The following is a 26,665-nucleotide window of genomic DNA, read 5'->3' as shown; positions in this document are numbered from 1 at the left end:
TTATCCAAGATCAGGTTGCAGGGGGTTGGATCCTATCCCAGTCATGGGGCGTGAGGCAGGGGACACCCTGGACAGGACGCTAGTCTGTCGCAGGGCCTTGAATCAATAACTGACTTTAATTAACACCCAACTGCTGTGATAATTAAATCTCAAGCCTTTTTAAATGTGAAGTATTTTTTTACTCCAGTATCTTTGGGTTCTTGACAAAACAGCACATTTGAGGATGTCATCATGCACTTTGAGAAACATCAACTGACCAAACAACAAATCTATTCACCTGGAAACTACCTGTCAGGTTCATTGATTTGGTAATGAAATGATTAAAATAATTGTGTTGAGCAGCCCTGATATGATTCCATTTAAGCTTTGTGTCTATTAATGTCTAATATATTTAAACAATGATAAGTGAGACTCGGTGTGTTTTGTTACATTCTAACAGCATCTTTAAGCCTGGTGGTGAGTTAAAAGCTTCAAAAGCCGGAATTACTGTTCACATATTTAATTTAATTTAATTTAATTAGCTTATAATGCGCCAAATCACAGCAAAAGCCATCTCAAGGCACCTTACATAAAATAAGTCAACATAAAATTGAAAAAATAATTATCTTATCTTTCTGCGACCGTGAGGCAGTCTGAGTCTTGACCTAAAAATGTCCACAGACTCAGACTGCCTCACGGTCGCAGAAAGACTGTTCCACAGGGTGGATGCACGATACGAAAAGGCTCTTTGACCTGCTGACTTCTTCTTCACCCTGGGAACACAGAGAAGTCCCGCATCCTGCGACCGCAAAGCCCGGGCCGGCACGTAGAGTTCCACCAGATCAGCCAAATAAGATGGCGCCAGTCCATGAACAACCTTATAAGTCAATAGCAAAACCTTAAAATCTGCTCTCACAGTGACAGGGAGCCAGTGCAAAGATGCCAAAATGGGTGTGATATGTTCAGACCTTCTGCTACGTGTCAGAAGTCTGGCAGCAGCGTTCTGAACCAGTTGAACATTAATAATAATAATAATAACATTTCTATATATATACATACACACACACACACTTTAAATATGTGGTCAAGCAGTGCTTAGAAAATGTCCCAGTGACAGGGGGATATGTTAATGTGTGGAGCGATGACGAGGGCCGAGTGGATCTTCTGGAGTCGGCACGTGACCCATCGAGATGTCTGCACGGCCGACATGCAATCATAAAGAAAAAAAATCAAACAAAAACGGCAGTTAAAGCGACACAGTAGCCAAGAGAACAAGAAGAGATATTTATGTCCTTCCCCATTTGCAACTTCCCGTCACAACTGCACACCCAGAGGTATAAATTACACAGCTTGTAATGATGTTGCCAACAAGGATTCCTCAATCAATTTCACAATAAACTGCTGTATCAACACATTTCAGCTCCGACTTCCTGGCAGTTCTGCCTGAGAATCTGTAATAAATCAAATTTAAAAGATCAGATTTGCATAAAAAAAGAACAATGAAAGCAATAAAACCCTGTAAAATTTACTACTGAATGCAGACAGTGTGGTACCACGCTAACAAAGAAGGTCTAGGGTTCAAAGCCCACCTGTGCTGAAATCTACTGAAACACCTGCAGCTGGGTCAGGAAGGCCAACCGGTGTAAAATTTGTGCCTAATGACAGCTGATACAGATATTAGGGAGGAAAAAAATTGGATATTGGTATATCTGCTGGTATATACATAAAAAATGGCAATAATTCCTAACATGACTTCATCAAACCCTTATGTCAAAGAAATGTACTTACGAATTATGTTTTTCAGTATAACCATGAATTTTATTATAAATACTACAAATAAACCACCAACCAACCAAACAACATGACACTGCCACCACCCAGATTTGCAGTCCCCATGTCACACCACTAAACATTTGCATAAAATAGACCTCTCATCTATTTTGGCCCCGCCCATCACCACTTGTCTCTTGTCGATGTAAAACACCCACTCTGATTTAAACTGGGTGGCAACTGGTCACTTTTCCTCCGTTTCTTGTAGCTAATGTGACCAAGGGGTGGTGGGGAAACGCTTGACAGCACTGTAGAGAAGCTTGAATCTTTGACTGGACTGGGTTGCTTGACGTGAGGACGTTTCGCTTCAAATCACATAAGCTTCCTCAGCTAAAATTCTTGCTCTGGTAGTCTGACTTCTGTCTTGACTCTTGTAGAGAAGAATAAACCAGAAGCCAACAAAAGCTGGAGTTTTTAACCTAACCAGACCCCTCCTACCGAGAGGCCGACTGCTATAGGCTAGTGACTAAACAATAGCTCTAATTAGCACCTATTGTGCTCTAGTTAGCACTCTCCTAATGATGGGATGGAAGCTTCCCCTGATGGCTCCCTTGACGACTCTCCTGATGACGTGAATGACTCATTACCATGAACAAAAGACTGAAACTGCTTTGAACTAAGTACCCCATTGTAAACAGGGGACAAAGAGTGTCTGACACAACAGGTGCTAATTAGAGCTATTGTTTAGTCACTAGCCTATAGCAGTCAGCCTCTCGGTAGGAGGGGTCTGGTTAGGTTAAAAACTCCAGCTTTTGTTGGCTTCTGTTTTATTCTTCTCTACAAGAGTCAAGACAGAAGTCAGACTACCAGAGCAAGAATTTTAGCTGAGCAAGCTTCTACGATTTGAAGCGAAACGTCCTCACGTCAAGCAACCCAGTCCAGTCGAAGATTCAAGCTTCTCTACTATGGAATCCACCTGGACAACTGAGAGCCTACACAGAAAGCTTGACAGCACTGTTTACAATGCTGTCAGAGTGCCCTCTGGTGGACAAACTACACAATGACGCCATTTCCAACAGCTGTCACAAGCGTCATGTTCCTGCAGTTTAACTGTCATGAAGACACAAAGTGTGAGTTGCCTCCACCCAAAGAAGCTGTTGCTCAGATGTTTCCCGTGTTCAGTACAGTTAGGCTGATCTTTTTAAGAATGTAATAAAGTCAGTCTGTAATGTGACTTTAGTGTTACAGCTTTTATTGACAGCTTAGAGACAAAAAAGAAAAAAACAGTTTATTCCCAAAATCACACACACATTTCCCAATAACTAAACAGGACTGTACTGGTTTCCACACATTTATTCAAAACCTCCACAAAAGCACCAAATAAATCATTCAGATCATAACTCTATAATCAGACAACTGTGTTGGATAACCAGGCAACCTGTGGGTTGCATCAAAAAGGTTTGTCATTTCTCCACATGAAAGTCAGAAGCTTATCACCTAAACTCGGGAAGATTAAACTTCTCACTTATGAAACCAAGCCTGCTGTGATTGGTGTGACGGAGACCTGTCTCAATAACAGCACACCTGACACAGAAATGGAGATTCCTGGATATCTGATTCTGCAAAAGGATCGTAACAGAGCGGGAGGAGGTGCTGGTGGGTATATCCGGTGTCACATCGCATTCAACCGCCGACCAGAGCTGGAAGTGGACTTGGAAGCTGCATGGCTTGAAATCCTTTTGCCAAGGACTAAACCCATACTGACTGGTATTTTATATCAACCACAAAAACAGAGTGACTTTCATAACAAATTAGAGAAGTCATGTTTAACCTATGATGGTTTTGTATCCACAGAGTGTATAATGTTGGGTGAATTTAATACAAATCACAAAACGGAAGGTGTACCAGATCAACCACTGATAAACATTTTTAGCAATGCTTAATCTTGTAAAAATTATCACTGACACCACTAGAGTGGCACCCAACCACCACCCCTATGGATATCATCATAGTATCAGATCCCCATAAAATCTCCAATAGTGGGGTGTTACCTATTGTGGCCAGTGATCATAATCTTGTACATTGTACAAGAAAGGGACATAAAGATGTTGTTCATCAACATAAGGCTAAAACCATTAGGTTGATGAAAAACTATACCACAGAATTGGAACAAAAACTCCAAAATGTTGACTGGAGTAATAATGTGTGATGTTGTGAATCAGTGGACGAATCGCGGTTACTATTGATACACTAAGTTTCTTAGCATGATTGATGAGGTTGCCCCAGTGAGGATGTTCCTCAGATCCAGGGAGTGACGGCGAGATCATCCACCTTGTACACGAGCGGAATAACACTAATTGTAACGTTAGGAAAACCAAAGATCCAGAGTGGTATAGTCAATTTATATATTATAGAAATCAAGTACAACACAAATTGGCAAAGACTAGATCGAATATTATGCAAACAAGGTGGAAGAATGTAAATCACAGCCACACAAACTGTGGAAACTAATCGGTACATTAGGTACAAAACCTCAGTCTGGATATTAATGGATTCATTAATTTTACTAAGTCTGAGGTTGATGACCATTTTAACAAATATTTCTGTAACATCACTTCAGCTTTAGTAAGTTACCATTGAATCAAGGCAGGTTTGGAAAGAGCCGCACAGAAAAGTTTTATAATGAAAAAGGTATAATATCTGGGTCTACTTTGCTTCAGGTGACTGAGGACGAGGTGTCTGATCTCATAAAAACTTTAAATTCAAACAGATCAACTAGTCCTCATAAAAACTTTAAATTCAAACAGATCAACTAGTCAATAAAATTCCTTCTAAATTCATACTCCATGGAACCAAGTATATAACCCGCCCTTTAACGCACATAATTAACCTCTCAATAATGAAAGCCACTATTCCGAAAGCCCTAAAATACACTTGTGTAGTTCCTATACACAAAAAGAACTCAAAAGCAGACGCTGGACACTACAGACCCCATCTCGGTGTTGAGCATTTTATCCAAACTATTGGAAAAGGTTGTTTATGAACAAGTTGATTGCTATTTGAGTGACAATAAACCACTGTATGAGTTTCAGTCCAGCTTTTGTTCATCATACTCCACTGATGCCTGCTTAATCCACATTGGACTTCTTTAAACTTGAGCAACACAAAGGTCATTACACAGTTATGGTTCTCCTTGATCTTCAAAAGGCCTTTGATGCGGTGGACCACACAATCTTACTTGATAAATTAGGAGCTTTAGGATTATTAAAGCCAACTATTTATGTTCTCTAATGCCATATACCAACACAGTGCAGAGTAGCTACCTAAACTCTGTAAGGGAGATAGAGTATCTCGTCAATAGTTTTACATCCTCATTGAAGACAACTTTGGATGCTGCAGCTCCTCTGAAAAAGAGAGCTTTAAATCAGAAGTGCCTGACTCCGTGGTATAACTCACAAACTCGTAGCTTAAAGCAGATAACCCGTAAGTTGGAGAGGAAATGGCGTCTCACTAATTTAGAAGATCTTCACTTAGCCTGGAAAAAGAGTCTGTTGCTCTATAAAAAAGCCCTCCGTAAAGCTAGGACATCTTTCTACTCATCACTAATTGAAGAAAATAAAAACAACCCCAGGTTTCTTTTCAGCACTGTAGCCAGGCTGACAAAGAGTCAGAGCTCTATTGAGCTGAGTATTCCATTAACTTTAACTAGTAATGACTTCATGACTTTCTTTGCTAACAAAATTTTAACTATTAGAAAAACCATATAACCATCATAACCATCCCAAAGACGTATCGTTATCTTTGGCTGCTTTCAGTGATGCCGGTATTTGGTTAGACTCTTTCTCTCCGATTGTTCTGTCTGAGTTATTTTCATTAGTTACTTCATCCAAACCATCAACATGTTTATTAGACCCCATTCCTACCAGGCTGCTCAAGGAAGCCCTACCATTATTTAATGCTTCGATCTTAAATATGATCAATCTATCTTTGTTAGTTGGCTATGTACCACAGGCTTTTAAGGTGACAGTAATTAAACCATTACTTAAAAAGCCATCACTTGACCCAGCTATCTTAGCTAATTATAGGCCAATCTCCAACCTTCCTTTTCTCTCAAAAATTCTTGAAAGGGTAGTTGTAAAACAGCTAACTGATCATCTGCAGAGGAATGGTCTATTTGAAGAGTTTCAGTCAGGTTTTAGAATTCATCATAGTACAGAAACAGCATTAGTGAAGGTTACAAATGATCTTTTTATGGCCTCGGACAGTGGACTCGTCTCTGTGCTTGTTCTGTTGGACCTCAGTGCTGCTTTTGATACTGTTGACCATAAAATTTTATTACAGAGATTAGAGCATGCCATAGGTATTAAAGGCACTGCGCTGCGGTGGTTTGAATCATATTTGTCTAATAGATTACAATTTGTTCATGTAAATGGGGAATCTTCTTCACAGACTAAAGTTAATTATAGAGTTCCACAAGGTTCTGTGCTAGGACCAATTTTATTCACTTTATACATGCTTCCCTTAGGCAGTATTATTAGACGGTATTGCTTAAATTTTCATTGTTACGCAGATGATACCCAGCTTTATCTATCCATGAAGCCAGAGGACACACACCAATTAGCTAAACTGCAGGATTGTCTTACAGACATAAAGACATGGATGACCTCTAATTTCCTGCTTTTAAACTCAGATAAAACTGAAGTTATTGTACTTGGCCCCACAAATCTTAGAAACATGGTGTCTAACCAGATCCTTACTCTGGATGGCATTACCCTGACCTCTAGTAATACTGTGAGAAATCTTGGAATCATTTTTGATCAGGATATGTCATTCAAAGCGCATATTAAACAAATATGTAGGACTGCTTTTTTGCATTTACGCAATATCTCTAAAATCAGAAAGGTCTTGTCTCAGAGTGATGCTGAAAAACTAATTCATGCATTTATTTCCTCTAGGCTGGACTATTGTAATTCATTATTATCAGGTTGTCCTAAAAGTTCCCTAAAAAGCCTTCAGTTAATTCAAAATGCTGCAGCTAGAGTACTGACGGGGACTAGAAGGAGAGAGCATATCTCACCCATATTGGCCTCTCTTCATTGGCTTCCTGTTAATTCTAGAATAGAATTTAAAATTCTTCTTCTTACTTATAAGGTTTTGAATAATCAGGTCCCATCTTATCTTAGGGACCTCGTAGTACCATATCACCCCAATAGAGCGCTTCGCTCTCAGACTGCAGGCTTACTTGTAGTTCCTAGGGTTTGTAAGAGTAGAATGGGAGGCAGAGCCTTCAGCTTTCAGGCTCCTCTCCTGTGCAACCAGCTCCCAATTCAGATCAGGGAGACAGACACCCTCTCTACTTTTAAGATTAGGCTTAAAACTTTCCTTTTTGCTAAAGCTTATAGTTAGGGCTGGATCAGGTGACCCTGAACCATCCCTTAGTTATGCTGCTATAGACGTAGACTGCTGGGGGGTTCCCATGATGCACTGTTTCTTTCTCTTTTTGCTCTGTATGCACCACTCTGCATTTAATCATTAGTGATCGATCTCTGCTCCCCTCCACAGCATGTCTTTTTCCTGGTTCTCTCCCTCAGCCCCAACCAGTCCCAGCAGAAGACTGCCCCTCCCTGAGCCTGGTTCTGCTGGAGGTTTCTTCCTGTTAAAAGGGAGTTTTTCCTTCCCACTGTAGCCAAGTGCTTGCTCACAGGGGGTCGTTTTGACCATTGGGGTTTTACATAATTATTGTATGGCCTTGCCTTACAATATAAAGCGCCTTGGGGCAAATGTCTGTTGTGATTTGGCGCTATATAAAAAAATTGATTGATTGATTGATTGATTGAACTATAACTTGGTTTGAGCCCCTGCCTTTATGGAAGGCTGCAGCAGGTTGAGATTGGAGGCATCCTGTCAACCCCTGCCACAATTAAATGTGGGGTACCCCAAGGCTCTATTCTTGGCCCCTTGCTGTTCCTGTAAACTCTTGTTGTATGCAGCAAGCCCTAAGCTCGGAACTCGGGTCTGTTAGGGAATGGTTAATCAGTAATAAACTGTCTCTACCCTTGGGGAAGACAGAATCAATCCTGTTCAGATCTAAAAGAAGACTTGCCGTTAATGACACCATGAAGGTATCCTGTGATGGAAAAACCCGTTACTAGTAAATCCTGTGTGAAATACATTGGTCTGACCCTGTTAGTTATTCGCCATCAGATAGTGATAGTATTAACAGTAAATCTAATGCAAAATTGAAACTGAAGTTCTTGTACAGACAGGCCAAACAATTTGACATTAAAACAAACAGCTACTGGTGTCAACACTTATACAGTTATATGGACTATGCTTGTTCATCTGGGTACTCTGGCGTGACCAAGAAATATCAGGAGTAGTTGCAGGTAGCACAGAACAAAATAGTACACTTCCTCCTAGATGCCCCCCCCCCCCAGACCCAAGTCAGGCTTCCTGAATTTTGACGGGTCGGATGCTACCGGTGGAGTACAGGGTTCAACAACTCAAATTAAAAAATGTTTTTAAAACTGTAAACAACTTGGCTCCCAGCCATCAATCCTCCCCCATTAAATTCACGTTGGCACTTCACAGCAGAAATAACACATCTAAGGCCTCGTCCTTGGTCGTCCCATCAGTCAATCCTTTGGTGCTTCAAATACTTTATCTGGTTTTAAAAGAAGGGTACAACAACACCTGCTCCAAAAAATAGAAAAATTACAGAAAAAGCCATGTTTGTGCTATTACTTGTTTTATTTTAATATGCAACTTAACATTTGTGTAAAATGTGTAAATATCTCATTTCAAATGTGTAAATATGTTGTGCAGATACTTTATATTAACCTTGAATGTCTTATATACCTTCATAATCCATCTCTCTTGTTGTTTGAGTGTGTGATATCTCTGGGCCACACTGGAAACAAGTGAATTTTGCTTTATTGTGTTACCTTGTACTTACATGAATTGTATATGTTTATACGGATAAATTCAATCAATCAATCAAAACTCAAACATAACACTTTTGTGCAAACACGAAGCTTTAGAACTGTTGAAAATAAATGGAGTGTTTTTACATTTAGGTACTATTACTTTTCCAAACACTGCAGGTCATGGAATCACCTGTTGATGCGCAAACACATGATGGAGCTTTTCCTGTGCACCGCTGCCACCACACGGTGGCAGCGGGTACCGCTGGACGCCTGCACTGGCATATGTTCAAGTCGAGTTGATGAAAGTGATTGAAGCAGCAGAGGAACAAGCTCCGGTGCTGTCGTTTGTTTTCTTTCTGCTCACCTCGGTGACTTTTACGCGGACGCGCGCCGATAGCGCAGCATCAGAAAAGACGCACGGAAAGCTCACCTTAAAACAACAAAAAACTAAAAATTAAACTAATCCGCAGGGATACAATGTGATCTGACTGCCTCATAGAGTGACCCCCCAGGAAGCTGTTAAAGGGAACACAAGAGCGCTGAGTCAACGAATCACAGGGAGAAGGATGCAACAGCTGATGTGCGCATGAAGTTTTCTGGTATTTGGAGACGGTCTGCGCACGCGGAGGATGGTGTCTTTGGAGGATTTGTTGCTTTAAAGGAAATAAATCAAGACCCAATCAGTGAGTTAAAAGCGAGCCCAAAAGGGAATTCTGCCCTATTTTTAAAGCAGTGGGACTTAATGTCGTCGCGTCAAACCCAAAATGGACATTTAGACAGAAATGCATTCGCTTCATGCGCTGCTGGAATGGGGACTGGAGCTGAAGTGAGGGTTTGAGTGAACAGGAGTGCAGTCTGCACCAGCATGCATCGGGTTCTGCAGAGGAAGCGAGTGCGCAGGCTGCGGGTCGTCTGGGCTTTCCTGGCGCTGGTGGCGCTGACTCTGGCCGCGTGCAGCGCGCTCTTCACGGCGTGGACTTGGCGGCAGACGCGGGACCTGTCTCAGTCCTTTAAAACCCTGCAGGAGCGGCTGGAGCAGGTTTGTACCGTCTGTGCTGCTGCTGCAAACGCGTCAGCATCAACAATATTTACTCTGCTGAGAGCTTTACAGACCTTTAAACGCCTGTTATGTAACTCTTTGTGGCTGCGGTTACGGGAACCTTCGCGGGGGTTTATGGAAAAATGCAATTCCACCTCTCAGCCCCCTTCTGCTTTACGCTTGGCTCTTGCACCGTTTCTCCGCCGTGCCGCTTGTATTGCTGCCCAGAGTTGCTGGTGATTTCTGCTGCAGTTTCACTTCGTTTTGGTGGAAACGCTCCACTGACTGGCATGTGAGCGCAAGTGTAAATCATGCACAACATGCACCACCAGTCATGTGAACTCGTCCGCATCTTTGAGTTTTTCTCATGCAAATTAAGTTTGTCATGCTGCGCTGGCGCTTCCAGGGGCGGAGGTAGAGTTCAGTTCTAGGGTTAGAGTCTTCAGTGCTTTGAAATCCAGAATCTTTTCCTAAATCAACTGTTTCATTTAATATTTTCAAAGACTGGATAATTTTGCCTCGTATCATATTTTGAAATGATGAATCATTTCAAACCTAACCCAGAGGATTGGGGGGGGGGGGAGACCTGCCCCCCAACCAAGACACCTTCAGACTGAGAAAATCAAGTTAAAACTAGGATCTACAGATCAGTGAGTACAAAAACAGCCAGACAAGAACGTTGTCTTTCCACAGGCTGTGACCCTGATTAACACCTGATCAGTGTAAATAACAGAAATGCACAGTACATATAGAACAGAATAGAATTCTTTTTATTGTCATTATACACAAGGTACAACGAAATTAAAAGACAACTCCCGTAGTAGAAAGGTGTAAAAGTAAATATATAAAAAATATATATCATCACCCAATAACCAGTGATGCTTTTATTTACACCTATTGCTTTTATTTACACCTATTGCTCCACCAGAACAGCTGAGAACAGTGAATTTTTTTTAATAAAAACAAAGACTAACTTAATGTTTTTGACTGGATGATGAAGGCTTATGATGTTCAATGAATCCAGACTGCAGCCCCCCCCCCCGCAAAAAACACACTTTGCAAAGCTCAGCAGTGTGAAAGAAATAAAAGATGCTCAGGCCCTGTCTGCACGTACAGGGGTACTTTAGAAAAAGTAGGGTTTTTTCTATTGTTGACAAATTGCTGTCGTTCACTGAAAACTGCATTTGTAAAACTCCTTCCAAGGTGATGATTTTCAGAAACTCAGCTTCAGCATCTATTTTTTGAGTCACGTTTTTGACCCCCAAAGGATTCTGATTGGCCAACATGGCTATCAGCTTTGAGTTATAGCGCCACCTGTTGCTTTGGCGTGCTCGTGAAACACTTTATAATGTTTTTTGGATTTTCACGTGGACAGACTTTTTTAATCAATCAATCAATTCAATCAATTTTATTTATATAGCGCCAAATCACAACAAACAGTTGCCCCAAGACGCTTTATATTGTAAGGCAAGGCCATACAATAATTACGTAAAAACCCCAACGGTCAAAACGACCCCCTGTGAGCAAGCACTTGGTGACAGTGGGAAGGAAAAACTCCCTTTTAATAGGAAGAAACCTCCAGCAGAACCAGGCTCAGGGAGGGGCAGTCTTCTGCTGGGACTGGTTGGGGCTGAGAGAGAGAACCAGGAAAAAGACATGCTGTGGAGGGGAGCAGAGATCAATCACTAATGATTAAATGCAGAGTGGTGCATACAGAGCAAAAAGAGAAAGAAACACTCAGTGCATCATGGGAACCCCCCAGCAGTCTAAGTCTATAGCAGCATAACTAAGGGATGGTTCAGGGTCACCTGATCCAGCCCTAACTATAAGCTTTAGCAAAAAGGAAAGTTTTAAGCCTAATCTTAAAAGTAGAGAGGGTGTCTGTCTCCCTGATCCGAATTGGGAGCTGGTTCCACAGGAGAGGAGCCTGAAAGCTGAAGGCTCTGCCTCCCATTCTACTCTTACAAACCCTAGGAACTACAAGTAAGCCTGCAGTCTGAGAGCGAAGCGCTCTATTGGGGTGATATGGTACTATGAGGTCCCTAAGATAAGATGGGACCTGATTATTCAAAACCTTGTAAGTAAGAAGAAGAATTTTAAATTCTATTCTAGAATTAACAGGAAGCCAATGAAGAGAGGCCAATATGGGTGAGATATGCTCTCTCCTTCTAGTCCCTGTCAGTCATTTTGAATTAACTGAAGGCTTTTCAGGGAACTTTTAGGACAACCTGATAATAATGAATTACAATAGTCCAGCCTAGAGGAAATAAATGCATGAATTAGTTTTTCAGCATCACTCTGAGACAAGACCTTTCTAATTTTAGAGATACTGCGTAAATGCAAAAAAGCAGTCCTACATATTTGTTTAATATGCGCTTTGAATGACATATCCTGATCAAAAATGACTCCAAGATTTCTCACAGTATTACTAGAGGTCAGGGTAATGCCATCCAGAGTAAGGATCTGGTTAGACACCATGTTTCTAAGATTTGTGGGGGGCTGTTTTTTTAAACAGTGCTTGTGTGGAGGGCATTTAGTTTCAAAAACCAAAAACAGAAAATCCCCATTTTTAAAAAGTTCTTGTGTACGTGTGGACTTAGCCGTAGTTTCCACAGTCCTTGAGAGTAACGCTGTTGCTGCCTTCCATCAGGGAGAGCAGCTCACAGTATGAAGGGGATGAGGGAAAGCATCTCAATCTTCAAATCTAGAGACAAAGAAACCACTGGAAAGCCATGGCAATCTTGTCTCTGGGTGGTGGAGCCAAGAGCCAAGGAGCCCAGGTCCAAACAAGCCGGGTAGTGCATGTGGGCACAAGACGGTTACTACAACTGTAACTTCTACATGGATCTGGCAACTGTGGTGGAAATGATTTCAGTGTTCAGCGTGGCCCTGCTGGACATTAAGGTGGGGTACCTGAGGAGACTGATTATGTTCCTGGGTGAAGATGATAGAGACTCAAAGTTGACAGAAGTGCCCAGTTTGTGAACTCTGACCACAGACATGTACAGTAGTGTTCAGAATAATAGCAGTGCTATGTGACTAAAAAGATTAATCCAGGTTTTGAGTATATTTCTTATTGTTACATGGGAAACAAGGTACCAGTAGATTCAGTAGATTCTCACAAATCCAACAAGACCAAGCATTCATGATATTCACACTCTTAGGGCTATGAAATTGGGCTATTAGTTAAAAAAAAAAGTAGAAAAGGGGGTGTTCACAATAATAGTAGTGTGGCATTCAGTCAGTGAGTTTGTCAATTTTGGCAGTCTGGAGTTACCTGTAAGTGCTGTGACAGAAGACGCCTGTGTGAAGCTAATTTATTTGCAAGAATCCCCCGCAAAGTCCCTCTGTTAAATAAAAGATGCGCAGAAGAGGTTACAATTTGCCAAATAACACATCAACTGGCCTAAAGAGAAATGGAGGAATATTTTGTGGACTGATGAGAGTAAAATTGTTCTTTTTGGGTTCAAGGGCCACAGACAGTTTGTGAGACGACCCCCAAACTCTGAATTCAAGCCACAGTTCATAGTGAAGACAGTGAAGCATGGTGGTGCAAGCATCATGATATGGGCATGTTTCTCCTACTATGGTGTTGGGCCTATATATCACATACCAGGTATCATGGATCAGTTTTGATATGTCAAAATACTTGAAGAGGTCATGATGCCTTATGCTGAAGAGGACATGCCCTTGAAATGGGTGTTTCAACAAGACAATGACCCCAAGCACACTAGTAAACCAGCAAAACCTTGGTTCCAAACCAACAAAATTAATGCCTCGCAGATGTGAAGAAATCATGAAAAACTGTGGTTATACAACTAAATACTAGTTTAGTGATTCACAGGATTGCTAAAAAAGCAGTTTCAACGTAATAGTTTTGAGTTTGTAGTGTCAACAGCAGATGCTACTATTATTGTGAACACCCCCTTTTCTACTTTTTTTTTTTACTAATAGCCCAATTTATAGCCTTAAGAGTGTGCATATCATGAATGCTTGGTCTTGTTGGATTTGTGAGAATCTACTGAATCTACTGGTACCTTGTTTCCCATGTAACAATAAGAAATATACTCAAAACCTGGATTAATCTTTTTAGTCACATAGCGCTACTATTATTCTGAACACTACTGTAGCTCCCCTCATGATTGAGGAGAAATACTGCAAACCCTGATCTACCAAGTGTCCTTGACCTAATGTGGCTCCACTTCAGCATCCTCCTTTTTTTGCAGGAGTCTGCATCTAATCTGGGTGCAATCATGGACACAACATAGGATGCAAATGGAATATGAAAGTTTTCTGCAATAAGACCATGAAAGTTTCAAGGAATTGCAACAGGGTCCCCAGTGTTGACAGGAGGCCGTGGTTTTATCTGAGGGCGCTCTGAAGAGTTGTGGTGCCTGGTTCACTGGAAACTCTTGGTCATATAAGATAAGAAAATGTGCTGAGATGGCACTGAGTGGGGGTAAGGAGGGATTTTTTTTTTTTTTTTAGAGGACTCGGTGTTTAGGTGACTTGGCAGGATGTTGCACATCTCTGTGGCCGGGTTTGTTGGAAACCACAGAATCTCAGTAAGACTGGAAAGGTGGCAGAAGTGCTGAGGGTGAGTAAAGCTGCAGCATCTGTAGCAGAAACAATGTCCAAGTCTTTCAGGCCGTGGCTCCCCATCCTGGAACTTGGGATGCAAATATTGCACATCTTCTTTTTCTGCATGCTCTAACTGCACAGAATGAGCCACATCAGGTGCGTTCCATTGTTCTCGATGCTCTTGATTGGCTGAATATACCTGAATGAGCTGATCTGGTCCAAGTAGAACATGCGCAGTACTCAGGGTTGTGGGGAGCAGCATTGGGATCCACTGGGGTAAGGGCCAGTTTTTGTGTCATGAAATGCTAAAGCAGTGAAAGCTTAGTTTCTGAACATGGATAACAACACAAGAGAAGAGAGTGAATTAAAGCAGCAAATTACCATGGATTTAATCATCACTCATTACCATCAGCCAGGCTAGTAATCAGTAGTGACACACACACACACACACACACACACACACACACACACACACACACACACACACACACACACACACACACACACACACACACACACACACACACACACACACACACACATATTATATTAGATCAGATCATGATCAGATCCATAGGCAGGAGTCTACCACAGCCGACAGGAGCCAAGTTGCAGGCTGTGAGAATGTGCCCCAGAGACAGTCCAGCACATAGTAGCAGGATGCAAGCTGAGACAGCGTACACTGAGAGACACATCCAAGTGTCGGGAATCGTGTACAGGAACATCTGTGCTGCATATGGATCAGAAGTCCCCAGGTCCCGATGGGAGACACCACCAAAGGTGGTTGGGAATGAGAGAGCTAAGGTCTTGTGGGACTTCAAATTCCAGACTGAGAAGCAGCTGCTGGTCAAACACCCAGATATAGAGGTGGTTAACAAGGAAAAGAAGACAGCAGTTGTGATCAATGTGACAGGCCCAGCTGACAGCAACATCAGAAAGAAGGAGCACAAGAAAATCAAGAAGTACCAAGGGCTAAAGGAACAACCAGAGCAGATGTGGAATGTAAAATCCAATGTGGTCCCAGTGGTAATAGGAGCAGTAGGAGCTGTAACCCTCAAAATGGAAGAGTGGCTCCAGCAGATTCCAGGAACAACATCAGAGGTCTCTGTCCAGAAGAGTACAGTCCAAGGAACAGCTAAAATACTGAGCTAAACCCTCAAACTCCCAGGCTTCTGGTAAAGGACCTGAGCCTGAGGAACACACACATCACCCTCCCCTATGAATAAATAAAAGGAGTCAACTGATTATTAGTGAAGATAATCGGCCAGGCTGATAATTGGTCAATGCCTAATTTTTTTGTTAAAAATGGGGAAAATGTAATTTGTCATTAAAGACATAACACCTAAAGTAAGGAAACGCCCATGTTTCCCCTGGCTGTGGCAGCTAGATGGTTATTTTTTTGAGACATGTGGCACTAGAGCAGTTGTTTGCCTGCTTGGTGGCCATCCATGACCCAAGGGGGTTCAGTGGTGCAGTGATAAAAGTGGGCCATGGAAAAAAAAACCTGAAAAATATTGGTAAGGGCCAAAGGTCCAAAGCCCCTGGTGGGGGTCTGGGGGTTCTCCCCCAGAAAGATTTGAGATCTCCAATGGATTCTGGTGCATTTTCTGGTCTATTTACCCACCAAAAAAAAAATCTCCAAAAAATGTAATTTTTTTTTGTTGTTGGGTCAGGCCAATTTTTCCACCCGTGTTTTCACACAACTTGTATTGTGCTACCAGCCTTTAATCCAAAAAACATACATTGTGGTTCAGAAAACTACACCGTAAAAGAAATGACAATTCAAAGAACTCAAAAATAAGGATTCTCAGTATCAATTCAAATGGAACAACAGGAGTAATTATGGCACATTAATACATCAACTTGTTCATCCTTTACTCACTCCTGAGTTTTCCTAGTTTTAGCAGGAGCTTTGGAGCTATTGATTATCTGTTTCAAATTCTTGGCCACCTTAAAATCCTTACAAATATGTTTTTAATTCAACATTAATTTCTGATTACTGTACATTTTGAAGTTAAAAAAACTTTTCTTGCATTAGAAAACTTTATTTTTAGACAAATAAATAGCATGAAAAGTCATGTGTACATGTACTAATGATAGATTCACTCATTCAGCAAATGTATGTTTCTGATGTGGTCAAGAAATATATTTCTTAAAATATAAATAAATATGTAACAGCACTGCTATTTTCTTTGATTACTTGATGGATAAAAAAAACTTTAAATAAAAAAAATCTAAGTTATGTAAAGTTGAGACTTTTCTTGTAGTTACGGCAGTAACAATAAAAACTGTGTAGCTTTATGTGGTAAAATAAAAAGAGGTCAACACTCAGCTTGACAGTGATTGAGTCTGCAGCTAAAAGCTAATTTAGCTGATAAACTTCAGCAGAGCACTAACATCACACATTATTTTCACTCACTGACCTCAGACAAATTTTTGTACGTTGCTCAAACCCAATCTTGTGGGTTTGACTTGCAGACTGAAAATTAAACTCTCATCTGAATACTATCGCCGTTAGCATTTTTAGCAGCTGGAAGCGTCACCCGTTAGCTCCACTTAATGTATGATTACTGGAGGAAAAATGCAGCTCATGACTTTTAATGTCCACAACAAAGTAAACCATTAGGAAAACAACAGCGCAGTCCCAAACATTATGACTTTATAAACTTTTAAGCCCAAAACAAATGGAACCTTCTTCTTCTTTGGACATTACTGGCAGCCTGCAAACCAACACAGTGCATTACTGCCACCAACTGTTTGGGTGTGGAACTGAAATGAACTGAATGAATGGACTTTGACGTATGTTGTCAAAAATAACCCAGAAACGTTCACCACGTGAGTAAAAACCCTGATTTCTGGTCATTTCTGGAAAATCTTCATCACTGACGGTGTTGTGGATGCAGTGAAGCGCAGCATCAGATACCTCCAGAATGGACTTGACCTAAAACAACAGTTGGTTTATTAATTTACATATAATGACTGAGTTTTTTCAGAGTTTTACAGCCAACTCAACTACTTAAAAAAAATCTTTATTTTTGGTGAAATTAAGATTTTATTTTTTTTATTTACTTTTTTGCACTATAAGGTCAATTCTAGTACAGGAGAAACTGCTTATATTGTTTTGTATCATATTATTTTGAAAATATCACCATATTGAATATCGGTAAAACTCCAGTATTGTCAATATGATGTTAAATGAGAGGAAATTTAATGCATTTCAGTGAAATAGCTCAAAAACACTCAGGTTAACTCATGTTTAAAGTCTCTTTAGTCATAACTCAGCATGATGTTTATTTTTTATAGCTACTTTTTTATATTGGCAATAAATACTTGTGAAGAATTTCTTCAAATAGAACAGCAAAAGACATAGCTTTTGATACCTTCTAATTTGTATGTGTTACAGTTTGCATCCTTTTTAATTTTTCAACAGCTGCCATTGATAGCAATTAGAAATTAAATCTGAGATAAATATCTTGAATTATTGCTGTGACTACGCAGCATCCACAATCCAAACACATTTTGGCATTAAGAAAATGTTACCGTACTATTTCTGAATCTTATTTTAATTGGAAGTTAGTGTTACGCAACTAGGAACTGGCCTGATCACAAATAGGTCTGTGGTAGGATAACCATTGGCATGCTAAAGGTTAGAGAAGTGTGTTTGTCACCGGAGAGTCTGTGTGTCGATCCCCAGATAAGTGTGGGTGGTGGAAGTGAAAGAGCAGCAGATATGTCAGACTGTGGTTGGAGTGGTCATCTGCCAGTGTTAATGTGAAAAAAGCAGAAAACAATCACATTTAAAAAGCAAAAAAGCTGCGGAAGAACGTTTTCCTCCGTCCACTCGTGCTTCTGTTCGGTTTAGGGGTTTTAAAGTCCAACAATGACATATGAAGACATGATGTGAACATGACCGTATTACTACCACGTTCCAACATTTATGCAACTGCAGCAAATGTTTATCTACGCGGTGAACGCCTACTGTGTCGCCGAGCAGCTGGTGGAACGGATGTACGTGTTGAGGTTTGGGGTTCAGGGTGCACTGAGTTTGAAATCAGGAGCAGGTTGACAGACGTGCACACACATTCTGCAAAGCTTCAAACATCAATTTGGAGTGTTGATGCTGGAACCTGTCCTGTTGTGTGTCTTTGACCGTTAGCCAGCTCCTGATGGAAGCCAGCGAGAACGCGGAGCACCTCCGTGCCGCTTCTTCCACAGTAGCCATAAATTTAGACTTTATAACTTCCCTGCACTACTTTTCTTCTCTTCATCTCATTCTATGTCTGTCTGTCATTCACTGGGCTCCAAGCCATGGATTTAACATTTTGCTTACTTGACAAAATTCATTTCTTTCTCAGGAAGGGAGTAAAGACGTGAGGAATGCAAAGCACTAAAGTGATGTATTAGGCGTCGCAGCCAGGCTCACAGGAAGTGCGAGACGTTTTGAACTCCTGAGCATGGCAGCTGTGGCAGAATATTGGCACAGACAGACCCACACAGGTGCCCCTGGAAACAGATTGTTCAACCCGTATTTTACCACAAACGTCTGGCAGACAGTGATGTGGGCTGAAAGAAAAAGTCCTGCTGAGACTCCTGTGGTGAAATTAAATGTGGTACAGGAGAGCTACAGTTTCATCAAGTTACCCTATATGTTTGCTCACTTTTTTCCTGGTAGCCAACTCTTCAAACCAGTAGCAGACTCTAGCACTTTGAGTACAGTTAGCTATTGATGGCAGGTCAGACTGGACCTGTTATGGGGGCTTTCGGCCCGTCGCTCCTCTGACTGCATGCCTGTCTTGATGAACAGGAGGAAAACAGCCACAACAGCGAGGAAAATCTTGTTTTAGTAGAAATAGCTCGCTGATTGTCCTGGAAGAAGGTTATCACATGTTTTCTGTCTGAAACAGACTGTGTGTATGTGAAAAAGAGGAGAGTGAACTATGTTTTTAAAACTGTGGCAGCACTGACAGAACACACCGATTATCACTCCGCACTTATGAAACAGAGCAAGACTTCAACAATTTACCTGATCTCCATCAATCAAAAAAAATGCATTGATCAGACAGATTGTGATCAATGTGTTTTCATTTTGTTGCCCCAGCTGAGTGTGTTGCATTGACTTGTAGATGCTGTACCTTAATGACTGACGAGGGTAACGCAGCCCCGGGTCACAGCACAGTCATCCTGGAGGATGAACCTTTGCATTGGCTATGCTAACTAGCTTGCTAACTGGCAGAGGTTGGAGAAAGTCAACTGCCAATCAAGCGCATGCAAGCTGGAACTTGTAGAGCCGAGAGTTGAGTTCCACGGCACAGAACTGCACAAGTGCTAATCGTGTTGGTTTCTGTTCAACAGGTGAACACACAGAGGAAGGCTATTGTTCAGCTCATCCTGGAGAAGAGAGAGTTGCTGGTGGGGCAGCGAGTGAAGAGAGATGGTACTGTGTTTGTGTGTCTCCACATCTCCTTGATTTTCCACACCGTCAACATGTAGAAGATTTTGTATTTACCGACCCAAATCATGACAGACACAATATACTTACCAAATGCACCATGTTGTTTTTTTGGGAAGAACATTTAACACAAACCCTGGCCAGACTTGGCCCACATGCCACTTTGGTCAGGTCTAGCGGGCCGCAAGCGCTACCCGCTGCTAAAAGTTGACACAGGAAAAAGCAGGCAGCTGGATGTCTGTTTCAGAAATTACAGGTCTGACCAGAAGGGCCTCAAAGCCCAGAAAACCAGCTGGCACGGGACTGAGGCCTTGTCGCACGCTTTGGGCAGTGAAATTGATTCCCCCACCCCCAGAGCGCACCAGCGGCACAGCTATGATTTGTTGTGAAAGCAGTGATATTTGATGACCTATCATTGCAGTATTTATAGGATCTGCTTGCGTCACCATCATCATGGGACTGCTTGATTGTTCGCATGCTGTCTGAGAGTAAACGCTCAGATTTTTCCAAATTTGACAAAAGGATTTGGTTAGAATGCTGTTCATCTGGCCAGAAAATCCAACATTAATGTCCTGCAGGTATGAGCTTTTCTTTTCTTTTTATGAAGTAACACACAGCAGAGTCTGTCTTCCAGAATGCATTAAACTGCACAGAAATTCATGACTTCCAATGGAAAGAAAAAATAAATATGTGGAACAGCTTTTTCCAGTTTGTGGACGGCTGACCGCCCAGGTGCAGCGTTTCAGCGGGATGCTGGAGTTTTGTTGGCTGATGATGACTGACAGTTTAAGTCAGAAAACGTGGCCGGCCTGAGGGCTTTACGCTCGTCCACAGCAGATCCTCAGTGTGCAGGGTCACCAACGCGCGGGCTGCTGTGTGGCAGGGGGCCACTGCTCTCAAGCATAAAGTACACATTTCACAGCTCTTGTTAGATTTCAGATTGCTCCCTGTAGCAAAGCTGTCAGCTTTTAGCATAGGAGAGCAGGGTTCGACTGTGGTCTTTTATTTACTGTGTTTATGATCTGAGCAGGCTTCCCTCTGTTCTTTCTGACTCCTTTAACCAACACTTAATTTCTCTCATTTTGACCGTCCCTGGGTCCCCCTCATGACCACTGTCCTCTGACTGTGAGCAGCTGGCTCCAAGATTAGCCCTGCTGTAAAAAAAAAAAAAAAACAGTCAACACGTGAGAGGAAATCCTTCTTCCATCCACTGTGTTAAAACTAGCCAGGGTGAATGTAAAACCTGTAACCGGCCACGCATTAAGACAGCGTGTTATGAGCTCCAGAAGTCCTTGGACTTTGACCATTTCTGTCATTTTTTTTGCCTCTGTACACCACCATAATAGAGTTGAAATGAAACAATTAACTTGTGGGCGTATTGGTACGGCGCATCGCCACATCCACCACACCACAGAACTGGCCTAGGTCCCGGGGCAACCACCCAGCGAGGATCCAGGGCGGTTACTTCTCGGAGTTTAACAAAAATATCGCATGAACCATTTAGGAATTACAGACATTTTTTTATAGGTGGTCCCTCCATTTTCAGAGGTCAGAAACCAGTTGTCAGGTGTGATCTGTTCCCTCGTCACAGTAAATTAAGCAGATAAAAGGTCTGAAGTTGATTCAAAGTGCTGAATTTACATTTGTTATGCTGTGCAGATAAATAATGGCCCAAAACATCCTGCAAAGCAACCCACGAGCCTCTCAAGGCAAAGAAATGGAATATTCATCAATGGCCAAGTCAGTCACCTGACCTCAACCCAACAGACCAGGTTTGTCACTTCCTGTTCTGAGGGCAGAAAGACTCACTAAACAAGCAGCGACTGAACGAGGCTGCACGCGCCCGCCCAAAGCACCTCAGCGGAGGAAACTCAAGATCTGGTGATGATCATGGGCTCCAGACTTCAGCCATTTGCATTCACATACATACAATAATCGGAGTATGTAAAATTATGTTGGCCTCTGAAGTTGGAGGAATTGTGTATAAAAATTCTAAAATGTCAATGTGCTGTACTTGTCAAAATGTTTTGAATGAAAGCTGAAAGTCCACATTACAGTCACAGCTTGAATGTGTCACTTCAACTCCAGCGTGGTGGCGTGCAGATGCAAAATTACAAAAACTGCCAAAATAGTTATCCACCCAACTGAACAAATGTTGAACCAAAAGTTTAAAAAAGAAGAAGAAAAAAAACCCACAGACATGTTTTCTTTGCCAATCAAAGTCTCTCTTCCTTGTCTTCTGTAGGGGCGATGTTGCGAGGAAGGAATGGAAATGGAAAGAAAGCGGCGTCTCATTTTGAGAGTAAGTGGCTTGGCAGAGCCCTGATGAGGCATCTGCTGAAAGCGTTTCAGTTACATGACCCCGTACGATGGCACTCGTAAAGCTTTAATTGACTTTCATAATGTCTCTTTTACTTTCTACCAGTAACCAAAGTTTCCTCTCAGCAAGGTAAGACAGATTTGACTGTTAAAGCAGTCTGATATGTGCCTCTCAGAGATGAACATGTGTGTGTGTGTGTGTGTGTGTGTGTGTGTGTGTGTGTGTGTGTGTGTGTGTGTGTGTGTGTGTCAGTGGGACAGGGAGGTGTGATAAAGGGTTGGGAGGAGAGGACGTTGAATATGAGCAAAGCGGTGAGGTACAACAAGGAGCACGGCACCTTCACTGTGGAAAAAGCAGGAGTCTACTTTTTGTTCTGCCAGGTGGGTGTCTGATGCCAGACTGGAGATTTAGACCTGCAGCACTTTCATAGGTTTCCCAATCCAGCAATTAAGGACCTGACAGTCGTGTCTGTTTGCATTTCTGCAGAAATCAAGTTGTGACAGTGTGTCAAAGTATATTAGACATGAAAGCAAATAATGAAGAGGAGAGCATACTTCAGATGGACAGCTCTAATCTGAGGGGATTTAGATCTGAGGCTGACCGTGATTACAGCAGGAATTCAGCTACATTTCCTGTGTGGTCCCCCATTTTTATGGGGCCAAATGCAAGCGGAAAATTGGCTGAGCTGTGTCAGCAGTTGGGCAGCACAGTGGCTTAGTGGTTAGCACTGTTGCCTCACAGCGAGAAGATCGAATCCCACCTGTGTGGCGTTTGCATGTTCTCCCCATATTTGTGTGGGTTTCTTCCGGTGGCTCCAGCTCCCTCCAACATCTAAAGACATGGAGGTTGGGTGGACTGCAAACTTTAAATTGTCCGTAGGTGTGACTGTGTTTGTTTGTCTGTGTGTGACCCTGCAACAGACTGGCGTCCTGTCCAGGGTGGACCCCACCTCACGCCATATGACTGCTGGGATAGGCTCCAGCCCCCCGTGACCCGATCTGGGAAAAGCGGTTGAAGATCAGTGTGTGTGTGTTGACAGTTCAGGTCCAGGTGGATGTGGCAATGCAACAGGTCACCACATCCACCATGGAAGCGCCATGAGTCCTGGATAGCAGCCACCCAGGCAGACAGCCACCCCTTGAAAGCAACCACGTGAAACTTTGGCACCCCCTTGGCCTCTTCCAGCTGTCGACACCGAGGCACAGAGGCACCTGCGTGCTGGATCATGCACACAGAAACCCACCGCATGGTTAAAATGCAATAGATGTTAGCCACTCATCTCATAAACAAGACTTTGAAGTCGATTTCAAGTGATGCATTTCACTTGTAGTTCCAGATCAATTATGAAGAAATTGAGTATGGAACATAACTGTCAGTCTGCCTACACCAGGTCAAAAATCATCTGAGTCACAATGCTAGGTTACAGGCCAAGATTATCTTAGCGTGAAGATGCTTTGGGGGAACTGGGACTCAGCTCTGTCAGGCTAAATCTGGGAAGTAAATGTGTTTTCAATGGATTGGTCTTGGCAGAAGAATGTACTCTGTTTTTAATTGTCTAAACAACGTATGAAGTATGATATCGTTTTATAATCACTTGTAAGAAACCCCTGGTGCTCTGCAGTCTCTTTTAGAGTTGTTTATAAGGGGATGAACTTTTATTTTGAAGTAGCTGCGTGAGCTCAGGTTTTCACAGTGTTTGTTTTTTCCAGGTGCTGTTCAATGAGCAGGAGTCTCAGTACGTGAAGCTGGACATCATCACCGGGGGCCCGAGGCCTCAGAAGCTGCAGTGCATGGAGGGCTACGGGACGACCCCCGCCGCTGGGCCGCACCCTTCCCACTTCCTGAAGCCCTGCCAGGTGTCCGGCCTCCTGCGTCTGGACAAAGGCACCGAGTTGCACGCCATCACGGGCCCGTCCTTCAGACTTCACAATGTGGGCGCTCCCTCGGCATCCCCTCATGTCTTCAGCATTTTTAAAGTCAACTGAAGATCAGCTGAGACTCACAGGCGCTGATCCACTTCGAGGTTAGCACTTTTGGAGACTTATTTTGAAGAGTCCAGAATTCACCTTTTTTTTTTTTTTTTTTTTTTTTTTTTTAACAAATGAGGGTTTTGTTTTGTTTTTTCCCCTGAAGAGTAAAACAGTCACACCATGTGGCAGCTTCTTTCCACAGACGGCAGCGATGCTGATTTGAAAGACAAACCTGAGATTTGTGGATGCTGTTGTGGAATCGTGCTCTGGACAGCTGTGCTGCTCCGGAATGCAACAAACACTCTGGATGGAAGCCAAAGCCAAAAGCGGATAAAAAGCCTTGATGAACGTTTGCCCAAACTGAGAGAACAGATGTGAGGGAAGCTACAGGGCTTCATGATGGAAGAAAGAGAATTGGATACTCCTCATAGCCTTCCTGTCATTTAACAAACTGTGCTTTTGTATTTTATTTTTTCAGTAAGTGACTGAGGTTAAAGCTGTGCATGCACCTTCCACTTTTATATCAGCAGTGCCTCCAGACTCATCAGATCATGGCACTATAAACAGCCTAACAGTGTATGCCCTATTTTATGTAAAATATGTGATATTTTACATTTTAAACCAGGAGTTAGTCCAAAACAAACAAAAAAAAAGAACAAAAAAACACACACACACAAATGTGAATTTGTGCCATTTTCTAAGACTGAGTTTTATTTTGATGAATGACGCCCCTTGTACAGGCGACTTGGCTTTACTTTTGAAAAGTAGGTGCAAGTAATGGTCAATAAAGCGTAGCGCTTTGAAGACACATTGTCCCTGCTTTTCTAAATGTTTTTCGATTAATGCTGACATGTGAAGGAAGAAGCTTTTACTTGATGTAGTTTTTTTAAGTTCAACAGGAGGCAGTTTGTATAATTATTCCGTCAAGTTGGCCTTTGTTTTCTGTCACTTCCTGTGGAGCTGCTGCTGCCCTCTGCGCACGCCGCAACACAAACAGCGTGTATTTCCAGCGCTGGGCTTCAGTCCACCCACTCTGTGTTTCTAAGTAGTTTTGGTGGACTGGCTGCAGCACGTCATGCTTTTAGTTGGAACGAAACCCTCGTGGAAGGACTCGAAAATGTCGACGCGTGGGCATGATCCAGTCTGACTTCCTCATCGTTTTCCTCTTCCTCCCCCTCTGTGCACCTCATACTTCCCCTTCGGGCTGTACGCTTCAGCGGCCCGTTCGCTTTTCACTTCCTGAATCTGAGCCACACACACGGGGACCTGTGAGGAAAACCACGTCTTAACCCCCACCACCACCTCCTATTTTTCTAAATGTCAAAGTTTATTACAACCTCGGAAAGTCTTCTCAAGACGCTCTCTGGAAAATTATGATTTATGCAATACCTGAGGGTGTTTTGTCAGTTCATGCATCATAAATATAAAAATAAAAGGAGCTTCTTTTTTCCTTTTTTTTTTTTTGACAAGAACAGATGTCATTTGAGGGGGGCGGAAAAAACCCCTGAATGGCCGTGACCGTTATCAAGCTTTGAAAAATATATAACCTAAACAACTTAGAATCTTTACACTCTGTGTTATGACCTAAAACTAATATTATGGTATATGTCAATTTTGGGCCAGTGACTGTATTAGGTCACAGAATTACTAGTTCTGCACTACATCACTGATTTAATACTTTTTTCCAAGTTTAATCTGGATTTTCATTTTCAAATTTAAAATCTGGATTTTAAAAACTTAATGACTCAAATATTTTTTTACAATTTTATATGTTGAAAAGGTCCAGCTGTGTTAATTATTAGAGTGTTAAGACTTAATTAAATTGGCAGTGCAAAAGGTCCACTGGTTCAGTTTGACTATTTCCATGACTATGATGCCTTATTGTCAAAATTAATTTATAGAGGTGTGCCTAATGTTTACTGATCTCAAAATATTAATGGATATTTATCATTATTATTTTTTTATTTTTTTATTTTTTTAAGATAATTAGCTTCAGAGCCAGTTAGTTGGTTGTACTTTATCAAGTGTAATCAGCCACATTCAGGTGGTTGAACGTCACATATCACCTTGACCGTCACAATGCGTCACAGTGCACACCACACAACGGAGCAACCTTGGGTCCTGGATGGCAACCACTGAACCATCCACACCTGACACCTGGTGAAAGTAACCATGTATCTACCACAGCCAGGTGAAATGTGGGCGTGTCCTTAACCTTCTCCATGTGCTGGGGTCCTGAGTACTGAGGCACCTGCGTGCTGGATCACATCCAGAGAAACACACCATGATGTTGGAGCTGATGCTCCCAAGCAGCATGTTATTATTCTGATTGTTTTTTGAGGGATTCAGCACAGAAATAGTTGCACATTTCCAATGTAATTATTGATCAGGACAGGTTCAAATCCCTTCAGACTTACACTACGCTCTCAATTATTTCAAAGTGGCTGTTGGGTTTACGATCATCATTACACACCTGCCAACATTTCTGTCAAGGAGCACAAACTGTCTGAAGGGCTCGAAAAATCACATTCTGAAGTGAAAATCATAAAGTGTAGCGTGTTTGGAAACATGCTGAAAAGCAGCACTCAGCTCAGACTGCACAACAACAACACACACACACACACACACACA

At 42.1% G+C, this 26,665-nt stretch overlaps 1 protein-coding gene across 2 annotated transcripts; it reads left to right on the top strand.

The window, feature by feature from the left end:
• The first annotated feature begins 9,034 nt into the window (after positions 1-9,034).
• On the top strand, positions 9,035-24,842 carry tnfsf12 (TNF superfamily member 12). Of its 2 annotated transcripts, XM_034164733.1 has the most exons (7): positions 9,035-9,714; positions 19,648-19,729; positions 21,990-22,046; positions 22,170-22,193; positions 22,317-22,444; positions 23,774-24,087; positions 24,224-24,842. In XM_034164733.1, exons 1-6 carry the CDS (start codon positions 9,541-9,543, stop codon positions 24,047-24,049), a joined length of 741 nt encoding a protein of 246 aa, XP_034020624.1. In that variant the 5' UTR covers positions 9,035-9,540; the 3' UTR covers positions 24,050-24,087; positions 24,224-24,842. The 2 variants fall into 2 exon arrangements, with proteins under 2 accessions (XP_034020624.1, XP_034020622.1); XM_034164731.1 differs by having other exon boundaries at positions 9,036-9,714; positions 23,774-24,842.
• The last annotated feature ends 1,823 nt before the right edge of the window (positions 24,843-26,665 follow it).

Source organism: Thalassophryne amazonica, chromosome 23 (assembly GCF_902500255.1).
Source record: "Thalassophryne amazonica chromosome 23, fThaAma1.1, whole genome shotgun sequence".
Taxonomy (NCBI): Eukaryota; Metazoa; Chordata; class Actinopteri; order Batrachoidiformes; family Batrachoididae; genus Thalassophryne; species Thalassophryne amazonica.
The sequence above is the reverse complement of the archived record's forward strand: the minus strand, read 5'-3'. Positions and strand labels throughout refer to the sequence as shown.